Raw genomic sequence first — 22,031 nt, forward strand, 5'->3', positions numbered from 1 at the left:
ATGAGGAAGCGGGTGTTTCCTGGGCCAGAAGAGAAAAGGGACAGAGTCCCTCCAATGGAGACACTCTCAACCTCCAGGCCCTGCTGAGTCCCCACCACGCCTGGCCCGTATTCTTTACAGACCTCTCTGGTGACAGCTCTATTCAGGGGCAACAGGCACTTTACCTCAATTCTTTTAGGCAGTTAAGGGAGAGAGAAGAAAAACTTCCTGAGACTTCTGTCTCTTAAAAATAATTAGCCTGAATTTATTCTCATGCCAAAGAGACACACTTTGGGGTGCCAGATTTTTGGGGTGCCACATTCTGCTCCCCTACAGCACCGACTGTGTGCACAGCACTGTTCCAGGCACAGGGAATGCAGCAGTAGAGGAGAAAAACCAACAGAATCCCAGGCCTCGGGGAGTGTATATTCAAGAGATAATAGGAAGAGACAGTAAAAATAAATAAGCAAAATATATAATAGAATAGATGATGGTAAGTGCTAAAGAGAAAAATAAAGTAGGGAAGGAATTGGGGGAGCGTTCGGGGCTGCAATTTTAAACAGCTGGTCAGGGAAGAGATTGTATTACCAAAAGCAGCAGCAGCATCGATGACATTATCAGTAAAAACACCCACCCGTGCTCTCGTCCCCCCAGTTTAGAGATACAGTGGGGTGCACTGACTGCACGTGCTCATCCCAGGGAATAGGGTGGTGTGACAGCCGTGCGGGGTGCGAGAGGCCGTGCTGCTCAGACCTGCTGGACACTCTCCTTTCTGGTCCAGTTCGTCTCTCACGTGCACTTTGGAGGTCTTAGCAGTTGCTATTTCCAAGTTTTGTTTTAACAGCAGAAGGATTTAGAGAAGGAACTCACTTCTTGATTTTCATCTCAGAGGGAGTGAAGGCTATGCAGGGGTGAAGCACAGGTAAATGTGCTATTCTGGGAAATGAGTCAGATCGTCTGTGAAGCTTCAGGGAGTCGTCAGGCTCCTAGGGTGCCACGTGGTACCTTAGGGTTAGAATTCAGAGATTACCAACTCCAGCGCCTTCAGTTTATTCATAAGAGCACCGAGACCCACAAGAAAGCAAGACTCCCGCCCAAGGACACAGCGTATTTGCCAAGAGCGGGGACCCCATGCCATGTTGCATAGACCTGAACGTGCCCAGGTGGCTTATTAGACAGACCACCCAACACTGAGCTAGGTTGTCTGTGTGCCTGATGTCCTGCAAGGGCATTCAGACTTTGTACAGCACAAAAACAAAATCTGCCCCAACAAGTGACGGAGACACAAGACCACGGTCACAGATGAACTAACCCAGATTGAGTCTGCCTGAACCACAGGGACTCCAGCTTCAGCACAACCTGCACCGCCCTTCTAACGGTCTCTGCTGATGCCGGTTAGACCAGAACCACTTTGCCTAAACCATGGATAACTTAGGCTGATGAAGAGTCTATAGTTTTTGGTCACATGCGGGCAGTATTGGTGCTGTGCTGTCTCGGGTCTGTACCACCAAGGATATATGTCAGAAAGTTGGGTACGTCCATGATAAAGTGTCTTGCTTGTATGGCTCTTGCTCAGAAAGGATTAATTAAGGTACTTCATTCCCCAGTCTCCAATTTGGTCATTATCAAGCGCTATAAATGTATTCACCATTTCTCGTCATTTTTCTTCTGTCTGCACGCACCTGGAGGAAAGAACAAGGGGAAGCATCAAGCAGGTTTGTGATTTCTGTTCTGCTTCGTGTTTGTTGATAAATCTGATGCCTAACAGATGTTTTAACTGCGTATCGTGTGAGCAAAATCAACAAATACAAGGCGGTTAAAAGGGACCTTTCACAAGATTGCCTGCAAAGGTTGCTGTTTTGTTGATTTTTTTTCCCCCCTTGGGAGCATAAGTGTCTTTCCCTAACTCACTCACTGCTTTTTACAATCTGCAGAGCATGGGATGTTTGGGGTAAAAATAATAATTATGGTCTTTGGTTGTTCCTTGCTACTGTTTTCCCAGACAGGAGTCTTACCCAAGTATTCAAATCCCATGAAGCAGGATAAGATATACTCCCCTTCACCAGGGTCCTTCTTTTAAAGTGAGAAACAGTATGGTATGGGGAGGGGGTAGGAGTGAGGGACAAAATGAACACTGTGTCCAGGAGGTAAGAACACTCTCTGTGCAACATCTCCCGCTCATTCAGAGCTGAGGTCTACTCAGGTGACCTGATCCAAACGAATAGTCTCCCTTCCTTTAGGAAGAAGGTAATCCTCCTGGACACTTCACCAGATCAGCTACGCTGTGTGGTCATTCTTTCGTGCCTTAGAAGGAAATAAATGCTGTATCAGACTGAATAGCAGAAAACTAGACCCAGAGGGAAAAGGAGCTGAAAGAGAACATTTTAATCTGGGTTCCTGAGTGCCAGGGAAGGTCTGGGTTTGGGAGCAGAGCCCTGGAGGACAGAGCAGGCGGGTCCCAGCACAGGTGGGGTAACGGGGGACAGAGGCAGAAGCAACAGGGAGTCCCAGACACCTGGAATTCTTCTCCACAAGGGACACAAGGCTTTTCCTGTCATTGACACCCGTTCTAGTAATGAGGAAACACAGGCAACCCCTGGCCAGCCCTGGGCAGGGGTTGTTCCTTTAGCTCGGTACTGATATACTAATGACACGTTTCTTCATGTCCTGAAATCAGTTTTGAGAGTTCTCTTGAGGTGATGAGTCTCTGGGTCATCCATTTCTGCATTATCTCAGTTAACACTTACAACGCTTATGAACCGAAACATAAACGCATTCGTTTACGATGGGAGGCGGGCATGGTCAGACGCACCCACTCCTCCAGGGTAGGGAAGCCTACACAGGAGGTGGTGGTAGAGACCCTTCTCTTATGTGGCAGATAGAGAGCAGAAGGCATGGGCTATTCCTGGGTGGTATTTCCAGAAAGTTTTAATAGCTTGAAGAGTTGCTCTTCTCCATTTTAGAGAGATTTGTGCCCAAAAAGAGGTTCTGGGCATTAGACCCTGGAAGAGGCAGGCTGAATAGCCCTGATTCTCTGGTCCTCCTTTGTGTAGACTCCACGCAAACCCCACCCTCCTTCTGTGTGGAAACTACTCAAAGAAAGTTAAACAAAATGAATTATAGCCATTATAAGCTCTTTTAGTCTCTTTGGGGACATTTGAAGTCTTCCTTGTCTTGGGAGCTATCCATTTACAGACTATCTCAAAGAGGAACCTATCAATTTACAGTTAATGTTAAAAAAATAAATAAAAAAGAAAGAGGAACCTATCTCCAAGTCCTAAGGGCAGAGACCCTCTTTGGCAGGGACTCTGCAGCTACCTGAGAATCAGGTCACCTGTCTCGGTTTCATCCTCCAAAGGGGACATTTGCAAATGGTGTGGAGGTGTTTGCTTCAGCACAGCCTCCATGGCGGCACTGAGTGAGGGGCCACCTTGGGCTGGCGGTGATGCTGCACTTCTTCCTAGGTCACCCAAGCAGAGAGCACAGGCAGAACCCAGGCGGTCTAGCTGCCGCCCCTCGGGCCAAACACGAACCAAAAAGACTACAACCAAACGTTTTAAATGTCATGATGTTAAAATCTGTTCTGCATGCTTGGGACTGAGTCTGTCAAAGCTCACTCCCCTGTTGGCAGGTATACATGGAATATACATGGAACCACTGAGCTGGGCTATTGACTCAGAGGATCATACAGAGATTTCTGGCTTCTCTGTGGTCATTGGCCATTTGGCAGAAATCACCACGAACACACGGTGTGTTCGTGCGTGGCATGCGTGCCTTACTTCACGCTTCACCCACACACACTCGGGTCTGCTGCCTTCCGGTTACACATCACGTCACCGTGTGTGAAGCTATGACAGGGCATGTGCTCAATAAATACCCCTTGGATGGAGTAATAAAATGCCCCTGACCTCCAGTACTTTATGCGAAGAGAGATAAAACACCAACAGAAGAGGTAAAGAGGAGGAATATAGAAAGAGAAAATGAAAAATTAAAAACATGTCAATAATCTGAAGGAAATAAGCTGCAGCCCCGCTTGAATATTACCTTTTCTTCCCCCTGCTGTGGCCCTGAAATGAACAAGGCTGCCTAATGGATGCAGTATGTTGTAACAACAATAGCAACATCTCAGGAAATAACAAAGTTGCCGGCACTCCAGCAAATCCGCTCAAAGGAAGTGCATCCTAATGAGAATTCCCCCTTGGAGGAAGCAGCTCTGGGTCCAGAATATTGCCGTTGGGCGCTGGACCCAAGTTCAGATGGACTGACCAGCACAGCCCAAGTGCAGAGCCTTTACTGCTTGGGCCAAGGCTGTATTGATGTGATTCAGATGGACCAGCGTAGATGCGCTGCAGCCAACTCTGTTGTCCTCCAGAGCCTGCAATCTCATAAATACTTCCTCGGGAGGTGGCGTTGGGGGGGGTGGGGCGGGCAGCCGGTTTCTCTGTTCTGAGAGCTTGGAGGGTCCCAGATGTAGAAGAGTCTAATACAGCGGCCAGCGCCCCTCCGGCACTGGCGCCCTCCGACTGAGGGGCCAGGATTGTAGATCAGGCCTCTCTCTGCAGAATGGAGTGGGCACTGCACAAGCTCACGTGCACCCCTGGGGTACTGGGTTCCCTGCTTCGGGACATTCTTGTTAGATTTTGTCTTTCTACACTGAGGTTAGGATATGTTTTCTAAAAATTCACGTACAGCATCTTGGGCTAAGGAAAGACACGCAGCCCCAAGCTGGTTACATGTTGTTTGTGACAGATCCAGAATTTTTCTTTAAAAATACAACTCGTCAGGGAATTCCCTGGCGGTCCAGTGGTTAGGACTTCCACTGCAGGGGCAGGGGTTCAATCCCTGGTCATGGAGCTAAGATACCGAATGCCACACAGTGCGGCCAAGAAAGAAAAAAATCCAACTCATCAGTCTCCAAAAGAGCTTTTTAATCTAGCTCAGCTGAACAGGAGTGAACATCGGTACAGGGTCAGGTGTGAATCCCCGTTCATCTCAACTGAGCCTGCTTTGTTCCTCAGCTGAAGCCGTAAACACAGCTTCTTGGGCATCATTTCACCATTCACTTGTTTCCCTCTATCTTCCCACTAAAACAGTTCTAATCTCATATGTGGTAGTAAATGGTGTCTATTGATTTATTTTAATTAATCATTCCGTTAAGTAATTTTTCCAACTCATTTTTTAAGCTAGATGGTTCTCTGTTTGGGTATAAATTGTCACTTTCTGAGAAGAGAATCTACCTGTAAACCCATCCAGCTGGATTCAGCCAGTATCCTCACCTTTTTCTCTTCCTCCTTGACAAGGTTGATTAGGTTGTTAGTCATCACGATGGTACAAGAAAGCTTTTACTTCTTCCTACCTGTTAAGTTTTTATTGCTGCAGGTATAGATCATACATCAGAGATTTGGGGATTATCTGTAAATCTCATTGCTTCTGCTTTACTCTGTCTCCTTAATCAACACTTGGTGGCTGTGTGCCTGCTTTGTAGTTAAACTGCCTTAAGGCACTTTATGAGGCACTAAGGGAACCCTGCTGGACTTCCTAGTAGGACTCTCTGAAGTTGCTTTAACAGGTACTTGTGAGGCTGTTACGAAGATGGGTATCTTAAAAGTTAAAGCATAAGTGATACTCTTTTATTACATTTCATCCTGTGCTGTGATCCACCAGGTGCTTTGCCGGAACTGCTCCTGAGTGCTTGCCTTTATTAGGTTCTGAGAAGTGTGAGTCTTGGGAGAGAATCTAGAACACTGATGGAAAACATTGTGTGCTATATTTCTTCTGCATTTATTTTCCACTGTTTACATTTTCTTTCTTCTGTGTACAGTGAATGATCTACATGTGTTGTTAAACTAAACTCAGTAAGACAAGACCGTTTTTCTTTTCTCAGTGTAGTCAGCTTGTATCCTTATTGGCAAAAGGCTAGGTTGTTTCAAAAACATTTTTTTTAAATGGTCTCTCCTTCTGTTCACCTTTATTGATAGAGGGAAAGGATTTAGTCTTTTAAAAACACATAGTAAGACTTAATACAAGAAAAATGCTTTTCTTCTTATATCCAACCTAGAATATTTTCTTCTGTCTTTTGGCACATGCGTTCTTACAACCGGTTATGAATCTTAACTACAAGTGCAGGCTTCATACAAATCAAGAATTTTTTTAATTTCAAAGCAATTAATGTTATTTATTTCATTGATTCCTATAAGTATTTATCTTCAAAAGTTCTGGAATATTTCACTCCTCCATCATTTATACTATGTTGCATTGTTATTTACTACAAAGGTTGCTATATCCTAAAATATTTATGTTCTTATTTTTGTGTGAAACAGATGCTAAGACATAGACTACCATCGTTTGGAATGCCTATGTCAAATCTTATTATTTCTACTTAACCATTAAGAGCACTGGATCTGTTTTGAGCAGCACAATTAAACTACACAGTTTGTCCTTAGTGTTTAACTAGTCCTTGTACTAACATATGAGAAACAATGAAGCCAAATGGCTTTGTTTTTCAAGAAAGACCACAAACCCCTGAGCACTTTCCTGGTGGTGACCACCTAGTAACTGCTGCTGTGTCTCCTCACTCCTAGTAAGGTCTGTAGTCATAAGCAGAAGCTCTTCAGAATACACACCTCATGGAAGCAGAGGTACCAGCATCCCGGCTACTGACATGAGATCTGAGAATGCCAACTAACCTCAGGTGCATGACCAGGTTACTCTGCCACCCTACTGAGCCCTGCTCAGACTCACTCTTCTAAGGACTCTTGAATGAGGTTTCCAACGCGCTTGTAATTCCCCTGCTGCCTGTTGCCTGCTTGGACCCTCTCAGCCCTGGGGACAAACAGGCAGGTCCGCGCAGCGCCTCCTGGTGGTGGGACGATGCTGCGCTGTGCACGCACTGGGTTGTCCTGGTTCCATAGGCATATTGTGCCAGAGGCGAGAATTTGTAGGATGCTAATCCTGTGAAGGGCTAAAGCCCTAATTAAGCGTACCAGTAACTCCAGGGTTCTGAGTCCGAGAGGATTCCCATGAGGATGTCATGATGCCGCCCAGTCCCTGGCAGGGATCATCCCGTGGTCGGCTGCTTCCCAGCCATTTGAAGTTGACAAGGGGCTGCACACCATCAATGACCACAGCAACCTTTTGGTTGCTTTCTCCAAAGAGAGACCTCTTTGTTGTCTCTTGGGGATAATCTTTGGCAATCTACCTAAAAACACTGTTACGTAAACCTTCCTCAAAAATCATGTTCATAGGTATCACAGAAAAAAGCCAAAAAATAATGAAAACTTCAGTGGACTCGTGAAGAGTCTATATTTGTAATCAATGTGTGTTTTCAGTAACAGCCACCTAGTCCATTTAATAGTCATCTAATCAAGATACTCTGTTGATTTCCAAAGGGGAAGCGAACTAGAAACATAAATGAAAGTGACGTTTTTGTAGGAGGACACAAGAACAGATCTTTGCCTTGGAAAAGGAAATTTTGTTTGGCTAAAAAGTTCTGGATTAGGATGTTATTCTTAACTGTCATACAATTATGTCAGAACAAAGACTGAAAACATTACATCTTTTTTTTTTCTAATTTAGTGTGTACTATGTTGAGTTCACTTTAAAATAGTTCTAGAGAATTTTTTTAACATTAGACATTGGCAAACATTCATGTACTTTAGAAGGACAAAAGGGGAAGAGGCACCTGGAACTCAAATATCAACTTAAGTGCCTTAAATTGTACTAATATTCAGAAAATAATATTATTTCCACTTTCCATTAATTCTTAAAGACAATATTAAATGTTTTATAGGGGCAATTTTTAAAAATATTCTTATAGGAGCAATTGTTTTTAAATATTTTGTTACTGTAAATAAACCATGGTGGATTTAATGCTGATACCTATTTTAGATTTTTTTACTTTTTTAGCAATTGAAATTTTTAAAAGAGTGAAAACTAAATTTCATGTTAAATGGTTTTATGATGTTTTTATCAGTTTCCTCTTCATTCAGTTGGCAAAGGAAAGAGAGATATCTTGAAAGCTTGAGAAATAATTTGATATTAACTAAACCCAACCTTCTATAGTAATTAGCATCTGTTAGTTCCAGAAAAGGTAATGGGTTAGATAAAGTATAGTGAGAACACTTGTAATGGCAGCTCTGTTGATGAGCCATTCGTTATTCTAAATAAAGGTGCAGTGGTGTGTTCCTGAACCAGATCATCATAAATTTAAATGATGGAACAGATTGGCCGAAACTGAAAAGAGGTTTGAAATTTTTACTATTAAAAAAACAAGCTTGAAAAGAGTAGACACTTTGAGCACCATCCCTTTGAGGATTTGTTTAGATGTTGTGAGTTTTGGATGACATGGAGAACCTAGCCTGGGAATAAGAAGATGCAGCATTACGATGTTATTATTGCTATTGCTGAGTGAATCCACCATGTAATCACACATTGGTCAAGTACAGAGAGAGCCTTGCCTGATGGGATTGTCTTAAGAGCCCTGAACTGCTGACTCCCGTGTCAACCCGCCTGCCTGCTCTCTGCATGTGCCTTCAGTCCGGCCGCTCAGCTGTGTCTGCCCTTCGGATCGGAGCTGTCAGCTGCATGGCCAGAGTGTTTATATCATTACCAGGACTTGCTGACCAGCACAGTTCATTGTTTGATGTGTTTTCACGTAAACACACACACAACGTGGTGTCTTTTTAGAACATCATTTGTTAAGCAACTAGGCATGGAAGAATCAGCGTTACTGTTCTTGTTACCTACACAGCACAGATCCACTCAACACATCTGCTGTTTGCACACTGCAGTTGGGGACAGTGGACGTGGCGGAAAGTGGAAGAGAAAGGGCCTCCACTTGGTCTCGGATAATCCGTATCTGTGAGAATGCTGCCTCCACGTCCCACAAAGGCTGCAGCCAGACTGTGGGCCTCAGACCCTTCCTGTCCACTGCTTCAGGCCTGGAGAACCCTGGGTCCCTCACTCTGTAGCAGCATCACTATTTTTTTAGCATAAAAATGGAAGTGGATTTTTTTAATATTTTTATTGGAGTAGAGTTGATTTACGATGTTGTGTTAGTTTCAGGTGTACAGCAAAGTGAATCAGTTATACCTATACATATATCCACTCTTTTAGATTCTTTTCCGATATAGGTTATTACAGAGTATTGAGTAGAGTTCCCTGTGCTGTACAGCAGGTTCTTATTAGCTGTCTATTTCATGTATAGTGTTGTGGTCCGAGCGCGGGTTGGAAAAAGAATGTCCAGACATGAGGTATTTTAGAAGAGAGTGAGTTTATTGAGAACAAACAACAGAGATGGTGAGGGGCGCTGCGAATCCCGCGGGCCCACTTCCTGAGAGACCAGGGAGAGCCGACCCCCTTTGTGGGCTAGTAGCCAACCTTTATAGCCTCAGGACAAAGAAAATTCCTGCTGGCAGGATGGCATTAGGTGATTGGTCAGGAGGATACAAGGTTACTACATGGTGAATATTTTGCCTAGTATGGAGTCGGGGTGGGGTGGGTGCTGTCCAGTTTAGATTAGGAGAGACCGTGGCAACAGTTGCTATGGGGGCTCGGTTAATCCTGGAGTTTTTGTCCTGTGTCCTTGATGTAGGGTGTCCTTGATGCAGGGCTCTACATTCTCCCATCTTTTTATTTGTGGGCCAAATCTTTGGCCCCTTAACACCCTGCTCATGAGTAACTATCTGCCTATCCCCATCTCGGGCCATAGGAGCCCAGGTCACTGGGGAAAGGGGCGATGACCGTTCCTAGCTTCTTCCTGCTGGCCCGGGCGTCATGGGGCCCTGAGGCCCAGTGCCCGCCCTCTGTCAGGGTGTATTTACGGAGGGAGATGAGAGTCCGTGGAATGATAAGGCGGCTTGTCCCAACGTAGTCCTTGTGCCAACTGGCTGGTATCCTTGTTGTAGCACCACCTGGAATTGAATCTTTTGAACCTGTCGGGAGACGAACTTAGATAATGTGTTAATAATACAGGGGCCAAGCAACAAAACAGAGGATATCAGGATTAATGGTCCCAACAAGGGCAATAGCCACGTCCATATCTGGATCCCCAGAGAGGAGAGGAGGCTGGAAAGCCAACTGGGGCCCTGTCCTGCTCTCTCTTTTAAATCTTCTATTAATTTGATGTTTTTCTTTAGAATCTGAAGGTCCTCTTCAGCCTGGCCGGAGGTATTAATATAGAAGCAGCCTGTCTGGTTTAGTAGGGCACAGACACCCCCCGCCTCAGCTGTTATAACACTAAGGGCCCGCCTGTTTTGTAAAACCCCCTCGGACGGAGAGCCTGGGGCTGACTGCTGTTCCTTAGTACCTCAGCCTTCCAAGGTTCCTGGACCGTGATGGTGAGATGGAGAACACTCCTCTCTAAGAGGGGTACGCCTGCAAACCAGGAGAGCCCTCTACAGATGCTACATATTATTTCGGGCTGATCAAGAATTGGGTTATCATAAGCATTCCCCTCCCCCCCAACCCGTGGCTCGTTTTTGTCTCTCTGGGACAGGTCTTAAGGCCTCCTCCAGGAAGGACCCAAGTTGGGAGCCCCTCCTGAGGAAGCTAAATCCTTTGTAGTCATAATGGTCGCCTCTGGGACCACAGCAGTCATTGTGCAGGGGCCCCTCCAAAGTGTGGGAAGATCCAGATAGACCCCGTTACTGCATAGAGATGAAAATCCGGTGCCCCTCAAGGATACCCCCATGTGGGTCCCCAGAGCCAGGCCCTGACCTTTTGGGAGTTTTCCTCTGGAAATAGACTGGGGTCCCACGGCCTAGGATTAGATTGGGAAGGCCAAACTCCAAGGAAGTAATCATCTATACATAAAGGGGAGAATCCGGGCTCTGACTGATTATGAGTGTGACCGGGGGATTGGCATAACAAATTCCTGAATGTTAGTTGAATTATGTTATATTTTGGAGGAGAGTCTTGTCGGGAGGTTAAACTAAGTAAGCGTCTGGTGGTCACACCAATCCCCACATATTTAGTTCCCAATGCCAAGCTATTTATGGGGATATGGTCTTCATTAATATATTTCTTAGTCGCATTTTTCCTTGAATTTCCCCAACATAAAGTGAAATTACCTTCATGCAATACATCATATTCATCCTCCTCTGACCAGGGACCCCACTCCAGGCTAGTCTGATTAAAATTGAGGGTATAGTTACAAAGAAAGCCGTTTAGCCAGCCCAAAACGGGTCCCCATCCATCCAGCTTGCAGACAGTCCTTTAAATTATGTCTTTTCCAGTATGCATAATCCCCTGATTGTAGGTCTGGGGCATCTGATCTTCATCCGAAAACAGATTACTGAGATAAGCTTTAGAAACAAACTAGAGTGTCCTTTAATAATTCAATTAAACTTTTTAGCAATATAACATAACATCAAGGAACTATCTGAGAAGTGAGTCTCGGTAACACAGACCTTAATTAACAAAACTAGAATTTAGTATTCAGTGAAACGTAATTTTTTTTTTCTCATTGTGAGGGCATTAACCCTGCAGCCAGGGAAGGCTTTACCCCATCAAATGAAAAACGAGGTTTGTCAGGGAGCTGGAAAAAGCCAAGCAGCCCTCTTGGATTTTCCATAGCCCTGACTGATTGACAGCTATTGTTTACCCATTTTAAATTCCCTGATTTAGGAATAGACAGTTGCCATGTTTTAAGGACATCAGGATGGCAAAAGTCTGGCAGTGAGGGGTTGATTTTTGTAGAAGCAGAATGAACTTTATCTGTGTGTGCCAAGATCTTCATAGATCATTGTGAAATAATATTTATTTACCAAAGTAACAAAAGATTTTAAAAGTAAATACAAATTGCTTAAAGGCAAAGAAATTTACATAGTCTGTTATTAAAAGCAACATTCCAAGAAAACTTGGTTCTCTTAACAGAGAGAGAACGATATTTCAGCCTGGTCTCACTAAGCTTGGCCTGATGATTTATATAACTGATCATATAGGCTTTCTGCATGCAGAAATTTTTATAAGGAGTCTCAGACTGAACTTTTAAAAGACCTCTCAGGGCTAGGAAATTCACACCAAGGGCCTGTCACAGATTTCGCTTACCAGATCTAGGGGAATAACTCCCTTTTCAAGGTTCCCAAAATACCTTGAGATCTCTGTACCTGTTAGTGAGGTAGCCTTCCTAATTTATCTGATAAAGCTGCTGGGAACCTAAGAGTTTCCCATCTCTGGAGGAAGCAGACAGAGGCAAGAGGTAAATGTTTCAATTTTGCTCACAAAGGTATAATTTACCAAATTACCGTAAGTCAGAATTTGTTTGAGGGGAAGGTTTTCCTTACACCTGGAAAACAGAGGTTCAAACCAGTAATTTTTCAGATAGAATGCAAATTTTCTATAATTATAGAAAATTATAACCACATTTACCAGTTCATTCAGTCCTTGCTAATTAATCCTTTTTGTTAACAGCTTTATGAAGCCATCAGGTTTTTCATTCGAATTCTTCAGTTTCTTACCAAGTTTGGCATTATAGTCTGAAAGTCAGAAACTTGTATTTATTCAAAAGTCCTTTTTATAAATCTTCTTGAAGAGGAAGCATTTTTGCAAAGGCATTAGAGTGAAACTGTAAGTGTCTATAATGCCAAAAGACTTATGAAGGCATGGTAAGAAGGCACGTTTAAAATCTGATCACAATAAAATTAACAAAGTAACTTGGTTACTGTTGTGGAACACAGCACTTAAGGAAGCAATAGTTATTTACTTAGCCAAGGTAACAATAAAAGATTTCAAAGGCAAGTACAGAACAGATCACATAAGAGGTAAAGAAATTTAAAATCTGTTATCAGAGGCAGTTCAACATTTTAAGAAAACTTGTCCTCTTAACAGAAAGAAAAGCCGAATTCAAGTTTTGCACCAGCTTACTTCTAAAATTCATTTACTTAATTAAATTCATTATAAACTTAGTCCTGACCATGCATAAAACTCTTTCCTCAGGGGCCACTTTTCACAAAACTTTCTATCACTTTCTGTATCTCTCACTTTATTTTTCCATTCAGGAGCAGTCAACTCTAAATTAGACCTACTTCCTTTTTTCTTAATAAAATGTAATTCCATTCCTCATACCTTTTTTTACTAAAAACATACATCCTACTTTCCTTAAGCAACCATGAACTGTCCTTTATGTCAGCACTCTGTAGATTGGTAAACATATATCCAAATAATAATTTTTTAAGAATGTGCTTTCTTATAGAAAATATCTCAGTGTGGCACCAAACACATTTTTTAATAGTTCCAAACCTTTTGTTTCTCTGTAAAAGGAAGCCAATGTTCAGTAATTAATGTTTCAGTATCTTATTTTATTTGGAAATGGCCTAGTTATTTAATAAACTTCCATCCTTTCACTTAATTTAGCACAACTCTAAATGTTTTAAGTTGTCGAATATCTGGAGAGATTATTCTTAAGTAGACATTTCTAAAACATAATTATTCCTAAAAGGTTCACCCAAAACTCTTATCTCATTTGTATTTTCTTTTCTTAAAAGTTTCTTCACATTGGGCTTCCCTGGTGGCGCAGTGGTTGAGAGTCCGCCTGCCGATGCAGGGGACACGGGTTCGTGCCCCGGTCCAGGAAGATCCCACATGCCACGGAGTGGCTGGGCCCGTGAGCCATGGCCACTGAGCCTGCACGTCCGGAGCCTGTGCTCCGCAATGGGAGAGGCCACAACAGTGAGAGGCCCGCATACTGCAAAAAAAAAAAAAAAAAAGTTTCTTCACATTGAGTTATTTTCATTGCTGACAAATTTGCAGCAGATATAATAAGATCTTATTTAGTTTATATTAAACCTAGTCACAATAAAAGTATTATACTTAATGTTGATGGCTCAAGACATGTCTATATTAATTAGATCAACAAACAAAAACATTAACACCAGGTATTAATTTAATATTGACTGTTTCCCAGTTCACGTGAACCTGAAATTTAGCTTAATTTTTCTTGTTTTAGAATTGGTTTATTTGTAAGTGCTTACTTTTCTTTTAAGCCAATTAAATGGAGCTCATTTACAAATTAACCTCAGCAATGTTATCCAAAGACACAGACACATACTGAGACATAAACATATATCCAGGCCGTCAGAGATCTCATAGTTTCCACTTGAGATTTAAAATGTCTCTTTGCCTCTTTTTTTTTTTTTCCCCCTTGGCTTGAAGTTCTACTAATTAACCCAAGGCTGAAGTCTCAGGCAAAGTGGGCTGTGTTTATAGCTCAAGGACATGATAAGAGTTAACTTCAGACTTTTTCCTAGGCATATTTTTGTTCTCTCAGGGTCAGGATTCTGAAAAAACTATTTGTGGTATGCGGGCCTCTCACTGTTGTGGCCTCTCCCATTGCAGAGCACAGGCTCCGGACGTGCAGGCTCAGCGGCCATGGCTCACGGGTCCAGCCGCTCCGCGGCATGTGGGATCTTCCCAGACCGGGGCACGAACCCGTCTGCCCTGCATTGGCAGGCGAACTCTCAACCACTGCGCCACCAGGGAAGCCCCAGACTAGCTTTTCTAACTGCACATGCAAAAAGAAACCCCTTTTGCAATCTCAAAAAATTTTTATCTTAACTAGTTTTCTCTGGAGTCTAAAGAATATTGTGGCCATCCTGACTGAAGGAACCTAACTTGTTTTGAATTTGGGAAATGTCAGAGATGGGAAAGGGAACATGGACTCTAATAGTGCCCATGTCTCCATTTGCTACTTTCTGGCGTTGGGCAGGCCTGGATCTTGTGTGGGGAGGGGAGAGGGGCTTTCGCCCTGATAAGGGGATGGCTGATGGGGAGCTGTGGGTTGAGATGGAGTCGGGGGCTGAAGCAGGGGGTTCATGGGGCGGGGGACAGGAGAGGTCGAGTAGAGGGTCATCTAAGAGTTCTGCTGGAGAGGGAGACAGGGGGGGCCGGGGGGATAAGGCAGCAACAGAAAGACACATGCGGCATGAGTCCCTAGGCTCCGGATGCTGACTACGGGCCATAAAGGTCTGGACGTAAGGAACCTCTGAGTCCTCTCCTTGTTTCCGCCAAAAGAGATCAAGTTGGAGGATCGTGTTATAATTTAGTGTGCCATTAGGAGGCCACTGTTCTTGGTCCCCCAGTTTATACTGGGGCCAAGCCGTGTTACAAAAGAAAATGAGCCTCTTCTATTTGAGATTTTCAGGGTCAAAATTTTCCCGTTTCTGAGGATACAGCCGACGGGTGAGTCTGAGGGAGGCTCCCGAGACATAGCAGAACCCATCCTTAGCCTGTACGCCGTAGAAAGGGGGTACTGAGAGTCACCAGCTGACAGAGAGGCGTCCCCTTTGTCCCGGTGATCTCTCCATGTGACTAAGGCACAGAATGGGCCGACTGTCCCAACAATCGCATCTGACCGTGAGAGGTGACCCCTGAGCGTGCGACTGAGGCACCATGCGACTCGGGCAGGGAAGAAAGAAAAGAGAGATTCCCGGGACCCACCGGGTGACTCACCGCTTGGCGATGCCCTGAAATGTGAAAAGCACTCCCGGGATGGCTCAGAGGCAACACTTAGGCTCCTGTAAGTCAATCTGGACGGAGAAAAAGGTGAAAGCGTAACAGAGAAGACAGGCTGAGGACTCGGCCTTGTAGTCCTGCCGGGAAGGCGGCGGCCAACGGGAGGGGGCTCAGTGTTCTGTTTGAACCAATACGTGCCTCACGGTGCACGGAAGTTGTCTTGCTGGGGACAGATGCGCTAACAGCCTGGTCTGTTCCCTGACCCCCTTATCCTTTCACGGGAGTCTTAAAGCGGCAAGCGCCCTAATGGCTTTTAAATGCCTGACCTGTGCCCACATAATATCAATCGACCTAGTCCGCAGTCAGGAGGAAGACAGAGGGACCCTCACCCGTTCTGGGCGGCAGTTACTGGGGCAAAGCGAGCCGTGGAGCCTTCGGAACACACCAGGGTGTGGCCCTGGCCAGAGTTCCTCTGTTGCTTTCACGGAAGCTTGCCTGTTCACAGAGGTCCCAAGGAATGAGGAGAGGAGGTGGGGGAGGAGATGTCCCCGTACAGGCCACCAAAATGTCGTGGTCCAAGCGCGGGTTGGAAGAAGAATGTCCAGACCTGAAGAATTTTAGAAAAGAGTGAGTTTATTGAGAACAAACAGCAGAGATGGTGAGGGGCGCTGCGAATCCCGCGGGCCCACTCCCTGATAGACCAGGGAGAGCCGACCGCCTTTGTGGGCTTGTAGCCAACCTTTATAGCCTCAAGACAAAGAAAATTCCTGCTGTCAGGATGGCATTAGGTGATTGGTCAGGAGGATACAAGGTTACTACATGGTGATTATTTTGCCTAGTATGGAGTCGGGGTGGGGTGGGTGCTGTCCAGTTTAGATTAGGAGAGACCATGGCAAGAGTTGCTATGGGGGCTCGGTTAATTCCGTCGTTTTTGTCCTGTGTCCTTGATGTAGGGTGTCCTTGACGTAGGGCTCCACATATAGTAGTGTGTGTATGTTAGTATCCCAATTTATCCCTCCCCCCATGGCATCACTTTCTAATGAATAGCACAGTAGTTTATAAAAGAACAAGAACACAAACAAACTGGGTCCACAAAGCTTCATACAGTTCATCTGATGCCCACAGAAGTCCCTCAGCTATGTTGCTATTTTTATCTCCAAGCTAGAGGCGAGGCCTCCAATCCAGGTCTCTGATTGCAGTCTGCCCTTCCCGGCCCTTCACGCCCGACCCGTGCTCAGGAGGGCCCGGAGGTGCACGCTGTGTTTTGCTGCCTTGTTAACACTTCCTTTATCAACCGACCTCAGTTCAGGCCTAGCTGGTGTCTGAGAACTGAACGTGAACAAATATAATTTACCAGGAGCTGCCAAGCAAATCAATAACCTGTACGAATATCAGGAAACTGCTGGTGAACACAGCATCTCATTCCATCAGTCAGTCATCTCGTTCATTATAAGCTGTGTTCGTTCTACCTTGTGTGGTTTTTGTCTCACCAGAATGAACGTGGTGTTAAGTGTCGTATGTTTAATATTGTTTGCAGTGCCGCCAGCCGCTCTGAGACTGCATGGATGTGGAAATCGTAATCTTGCCTGGAGTATAAAATGCATTCAGCCTGTAGATACATGTGCATGTGTAACTGTCATCCCCATTTTCCCGTACAAATGTTTTAGAAATAACAAAGAGATATGCTCCCCGCCCCCCGCAGAAAAAAACAAAAAACAAAACCTTTTTTTTTAGGTCTCAAAAGTTGAGGTTAAATCTAAAATCTGTTTCTAAGGCGAACACCAAACCAGATCTCTGGTCTTTCCAGTGTCATTGTGCACAAACCGCTGTGCTTGGTCTCAGGCTTCGTTGAATCCAGGAAGGGTGTGCAAAACTGTGGAATGAGACGGATTTGAATGCAAACAGAGAGGTTCAATAAAGCTTAAATTTGCAATAAGGGAAAACTGTATCGCTGTGCCCCTACTTGCTAAGAACATTCTGTGTATTGAAGTACATGGTCGTATGCAGTTTCATCCGAGCATTTACCCACGTGGGTGGACGGCACTGCCCAAAACGTGCTAACGCTGCCCTGTGCTCCGCCCGCAGCCAGAAGCTCAGCTTCAAGGAGCGCGTACGCATGGCGAGCCCGCGGGGCCAGAGCGTCAAGAGCAGGCAGGCCTCGCTGGGCGACAGGCGGTCCCCCAGCACGGACATCACCACCGAGGGCAGCCCCACCAAAGTGCAGAAGAGCTGGAGCTTCAACGACCGCACCCGCTTCCGGCCCTCGCTGCGGCTCAAGAGCTCCCAGCCCAAGCCGGTGGCAGATGGTAAGCCCGTCCCTTTTCTCCGTAACCGTTTCACTGTACGCTCGAGATGATGAGTGGTTAATTCTCTCCGGTGCCAATCGCAGAAGGAAGGAGTCAACCCCAGGGGAAGAACTGTTTGTTTTCTTGGAAATTTATTCCCTGCTTTGGGCGAGTGTACAGAAGTTTACTTTTGGAAGCAACTTTGACACCTAAGTCTATGTTTCAGGGAAGTCAGACACAGTGTTGTTAATTCTTCACTCATATCTCCAGCATATCGTTATTTCTCAGGCGAGGTGCGTATCAGGTCAACAGGACTGTGCTTCAGATGCACAGGACATGTCTGACCTGCAAAGGCCCGAAGATGGCCAGATGCTCAGGAACCTTGAGACACAGGGAGAAGGGGCCGGAGCCTTTCTGGACCCAGTGAGGATGCGGATCCTTTTCTGCTAGGCTCTGTTCTCCCCTAAATCAGAGACCATTGCTCATCTTTGTTAGAGAGGTTCTCACTGAAAGTTCTATCTAATGATAAGTGGAATTCAGGTTCTTCTCCTGAGAGGCATTAACCTATTTTATTTATCAGATTTTGTGGCAGAAGCTTACTTGCCAACACGTTTTATTGAGTGCCATATAATTTCAAGGTTTATGAAGTAAAACATTTTGTTCTTCATTTAAGATTAGCTTGGCTTTCCTTTTAAGAACGCCCCCCAGGATCTCTTATCCTGGGCAAAGAACCAAAGTCAAATCGCATCTTCCATTAACACGGAAAAGCCCGCAAAGGCCGTCAGCCCCGCTGTGTGCACTCCCGAGCAGAACCTGCGTGCTCCCAGGCAGCGGGATAAAAGTAACAACCCGGGCCCACAGTGACCTCAGGCACCCTCGGCCCCCGGCCCTCCCAGCCCATTCAGAGCTCGTGGGGCCGCCCTCCACTCTCAGGGATGCCCCCGGAGTTCCCTCCTCACACTTCACACCCGGGAACGTCAGGCTCTCCCAGCAGCGCCCAGTGGCTGATCCGGCACAGGCCCTCCTGGCGGAGCTCGCAGCTGCCATCTGGGCTGCACACTTGACCCGTCAGGTGCCCTCCTCCTGCCGCTGTGCTAAGGTGGGAAGTGCTCCCCCCAGCACCGGACACCCCTCCCAGCCCTACACCAAGCCCCCAGTGTCCCGAGTCACTGGCGGCACAGATCTCAGTGTCCTCTGGTCTCCGCACTCTCCTCCCTAGGAATTGGCTGAAAGCCCATGAACAGCTGAGTCAAGAGTTAGCAGTTACAAGGCTTGTGTAGCACTCAAAATAGACTTGCCAGATATAAATGGACACATGATTTCTGGAAGGCAAGTTGGCAACAGATATCAAGAGGCCTTTACATCTGCCTAAGCTTGGACGCCTCCCACCCACCAATTCCATTTCTAGGATACAGTCGATATAATGAAGTAGCAGACGTTAGAAAAGATGCTATAAGTCTAAAATTATTGAAATAGATAAAGGATCACAAAAAGTAAATTATTCCATCTTGGCTGTGTGTGGATGTGTGTGTAAATTCATATATTTATAGTAAAAGTTCTGGAAAGATTTATAACAATGAATGAACAGTTACCTCCAAGAGGTAAGATCAGAGTTATGTTTTGTTTCTTCATGTTGTTCATCTGTATTTCCTATTATTTCTACAATGAACATGTAAAGCTTTTGTGATAAAAAGGCAGAAGAGGATTTTCTATTAAAAAGTCAGGTCCTCCTCTCCGACACTGCCCTTTTCCTCTCCCTCACTCTGGGGGCCCTTGGTCTAACTGGTGGCCACCAAACCCCTCTCCTTAGGTGGCGTTCCTCCTGGTCTCGGTGCCGGGGACTAGCCTTCACCGAGGGTAGACGTGGACTGTCTAATGAGGTTTGACAGCTCCTACTACGAATAGAACTGTATTAGCCTCCAGGGCTGCCGTAACAAAGTACCACAGACTGGGTGGCTTAAACAACAGAAACTTATTTTCTCACAGTTCCGGAGGCTACAAGTCTGAGATCTCCTTGGGTCACAGACGGCCACCTTCTCCCTGTGTCTCCACTTCTTCCCTCTGTGCATGTCTGTGTCCAGATTTCCTCCTCTTATAAGGACACCAGTCATATTGGATTAGAACCCACTCAGATGACCTCATTTTAACTTCATTATCTCTTTCAAGACCCTGTCTCTGAATTCTCAGGGACTGAGGGCCGGGACTTCAGCACATGGAATTTGTCGGGATGCCATTCAGCCCATACAGGAGCCCCTGCAAACTCACAGCACAGCATCCCCGGGGGTGCACACAGCTCCAACCATCGCCCTGGGTCCACATGCACTGGAAACGCATGTATTGCCACAGCGGGTCCTTACCCTTCCAACGTGGGCTTCAGAAAGCATCGCTTCCGTGCTGTGAGGTCCTTACTGTTGGCTGAGCACATCTAAATATAAAAGTCAGACAATCCAGATTCTGAATATGGAAAATGAATTCTACTTGTATGTTTGGCCAGAGGGGAAGCATTTTTCAAAGACTCCTAGAGTCAGCACTATCCATCACACTCTTTTCAGTTACTGCAAAGATGTCTCAGAGGTCAGACAAATAGAAACAGAAGTCCTGTTCTCTTCCAAACCACAAATTGGAAAGGTCTCCCACCATGCATTTTCTACCTCATCTCGTACAAGTGCAGTTCTCTTTGATTAGAAGGGAATTGCTTTTCCCTGGTTGATACCTGTCTGAATTGGTTCTGAGTCCCCCAAGTGACAGGAGGCCGACTGCTGTCCTCTTGAAGTAGCTTTGTTGGCTGCCCACCCGCAAGAGACCATGACTCCTGACTCCTTGCTCCAGTAGCCCAGAACCTTGACCTCTGATTTACCTCATGGTTAGATGTTGGGAAAACAGAAATTCACTTTTTATAGAAAAAGAAAACTGAAGTAGCTATCAAATAAATGTAGACTTCAATTTATACATTTTTACATATAGTGCCTCTATATGTTTTAAGTATTTCTAAAATCCACTTATTACCCATAGAAAATAATATATAATACTGCATCCAGCTCCCAATTATTCTGGATCTATTTGCTCATTCGCTTCTGGGGCTCTTTTTTTGCTACTTCTGTTTTCCCTTTACATATTTTAGGCATTTCAATGCCCATTAACAGCTCAGGGAGAGTGGATGAATAGCAGAGAGAAAAATAGAAATTCAGACTGGCCTTGAGGTTAATAACTAACTTACATTTGGAAAATAATGAGCCTGTTAACTAAAAGACACCATAATAGGAAAACTAAAGAAATTTAAGGTTAATCTGTAAATTTTAATGATTCTTCCCAAATCTGATAGCCTTTACTACAGATGGTATTATTGTTATAATTTAATGACTCTTACAAAAGGTTATTAAGTATTGCATGTTGTTTTTATTTGCTAGCATTTTTGATGAAATTTACATGTTACATTTTAAAGGACACAATTTTAAATTCCACATCCATGTGTACCAGAGAAGTGGACAGTAACAGGCAGATGCTGTCACCAGAAATTTACAAAGAGCAAAAGGAAGAAAGTAAACTGTAAGGGACTAGGGTGGTGTTGCCTGCCATAGCAAACTGATTTTGACCAATATGATATGAATAGTAGTTTTAGTTTATAAATCTAATAATAAGAGATAGAAATGTTCCACTAGTCAATCAATAGTATTTAAGCCTCTTCATACAATCTCAGAATTTAGGTAGGATATGACTTTTTTAGATTCCATATATAATGAGTGTGTGATCTTGCATTTTGTAGCCTTCTGTGTGGCTTATTTCAATTGGCATAATGGCCTCCACGTTCATCCATCTTGTTGCAAATGGCAGGATATCTTCCTTTTTCAAGGATGAGTAATACTCCATTGTATAATTTATACCACAATTTCATTTCACTATATGTATATGTATATCAAGTCATCATGGTGTACACTTTAAATGTGTACAATTTTCATTTTAAAAATAAATTAGGTGGCTTAAAAATATTTGTATTTTAATATACAAGAATAATAATGATGAAAGTAACACTTATTGGCTGGCACTGTTCTGAATGCTTTACTTCGATGATTTCATTTAATTCTTCCAATAACCCTATGAGGGAGGAAAGTCGTGATCCCCATCTTGTGAACGAGGGAGCTGAGAGCTGCCCAGATCTAAGCCGTGAGCAGGGCAGCCTTGGTGCACACCCAGACCATCTGATTTCCCAGCCCTCCTGGAGGACACGTTTAAAGCTGCGCCCTCAGCTGTCGTATCGATTTCCCTTTAAGCATCTTTCATTTCTCCTTTTTCGCACTGTTGCTCTTCCATCTTCAGTTG

At 44.7% G+C, this 22,031-nt stretch overlaps 1 protein-coding gene across 3 annotated transcripts in view; it reads left to right on the top strand.

Moving 5' to 3' along the window:
* KCNQ5 (potassium voltage-gated channel subfamily Q member 5) overlaps positions 1-22,031 on the top strand; it is a gene marked incomplete at its 5' end in the record, with an annotated part of 580,981 nt that overhangs the window by 501,627 nt on the left and 57,323 nt on the right. For 2 of the 3 annotated variants that reach the window (XM_082669167.1, XM_082669169.1), the window contains 3 exons: positions 1,668-1,694; positions 6,561-6,617; positions 17,515-17,735. In XM_082669167.1, coding sequence (XP_082525293.1) covers positions 1,668-1,694; positions 6,561-6,617; positions 17,515-17,735 — 305 coding nt within the window. The remainder of the gene's footprint in view (positions 1-1,667; positions 1,695-6,560; positions 6,618-17,514; positions 17,736-22,031) is intronic. The other variant, XM_082669168.1, reaches the window with a different exon arrangement.

This window comes from Grampus griseus (assembly GCF_964374135.1).
Source record: "Grampus griseus genome assembly, chromosome: 13".
NCBI classification, from domain to species: domain Eukaryota; kingdom Metazoa; phylum Chordata; class Mammalia; order Artiodactyla; family Delphinidae; genus Grampus; species Grampus griseus.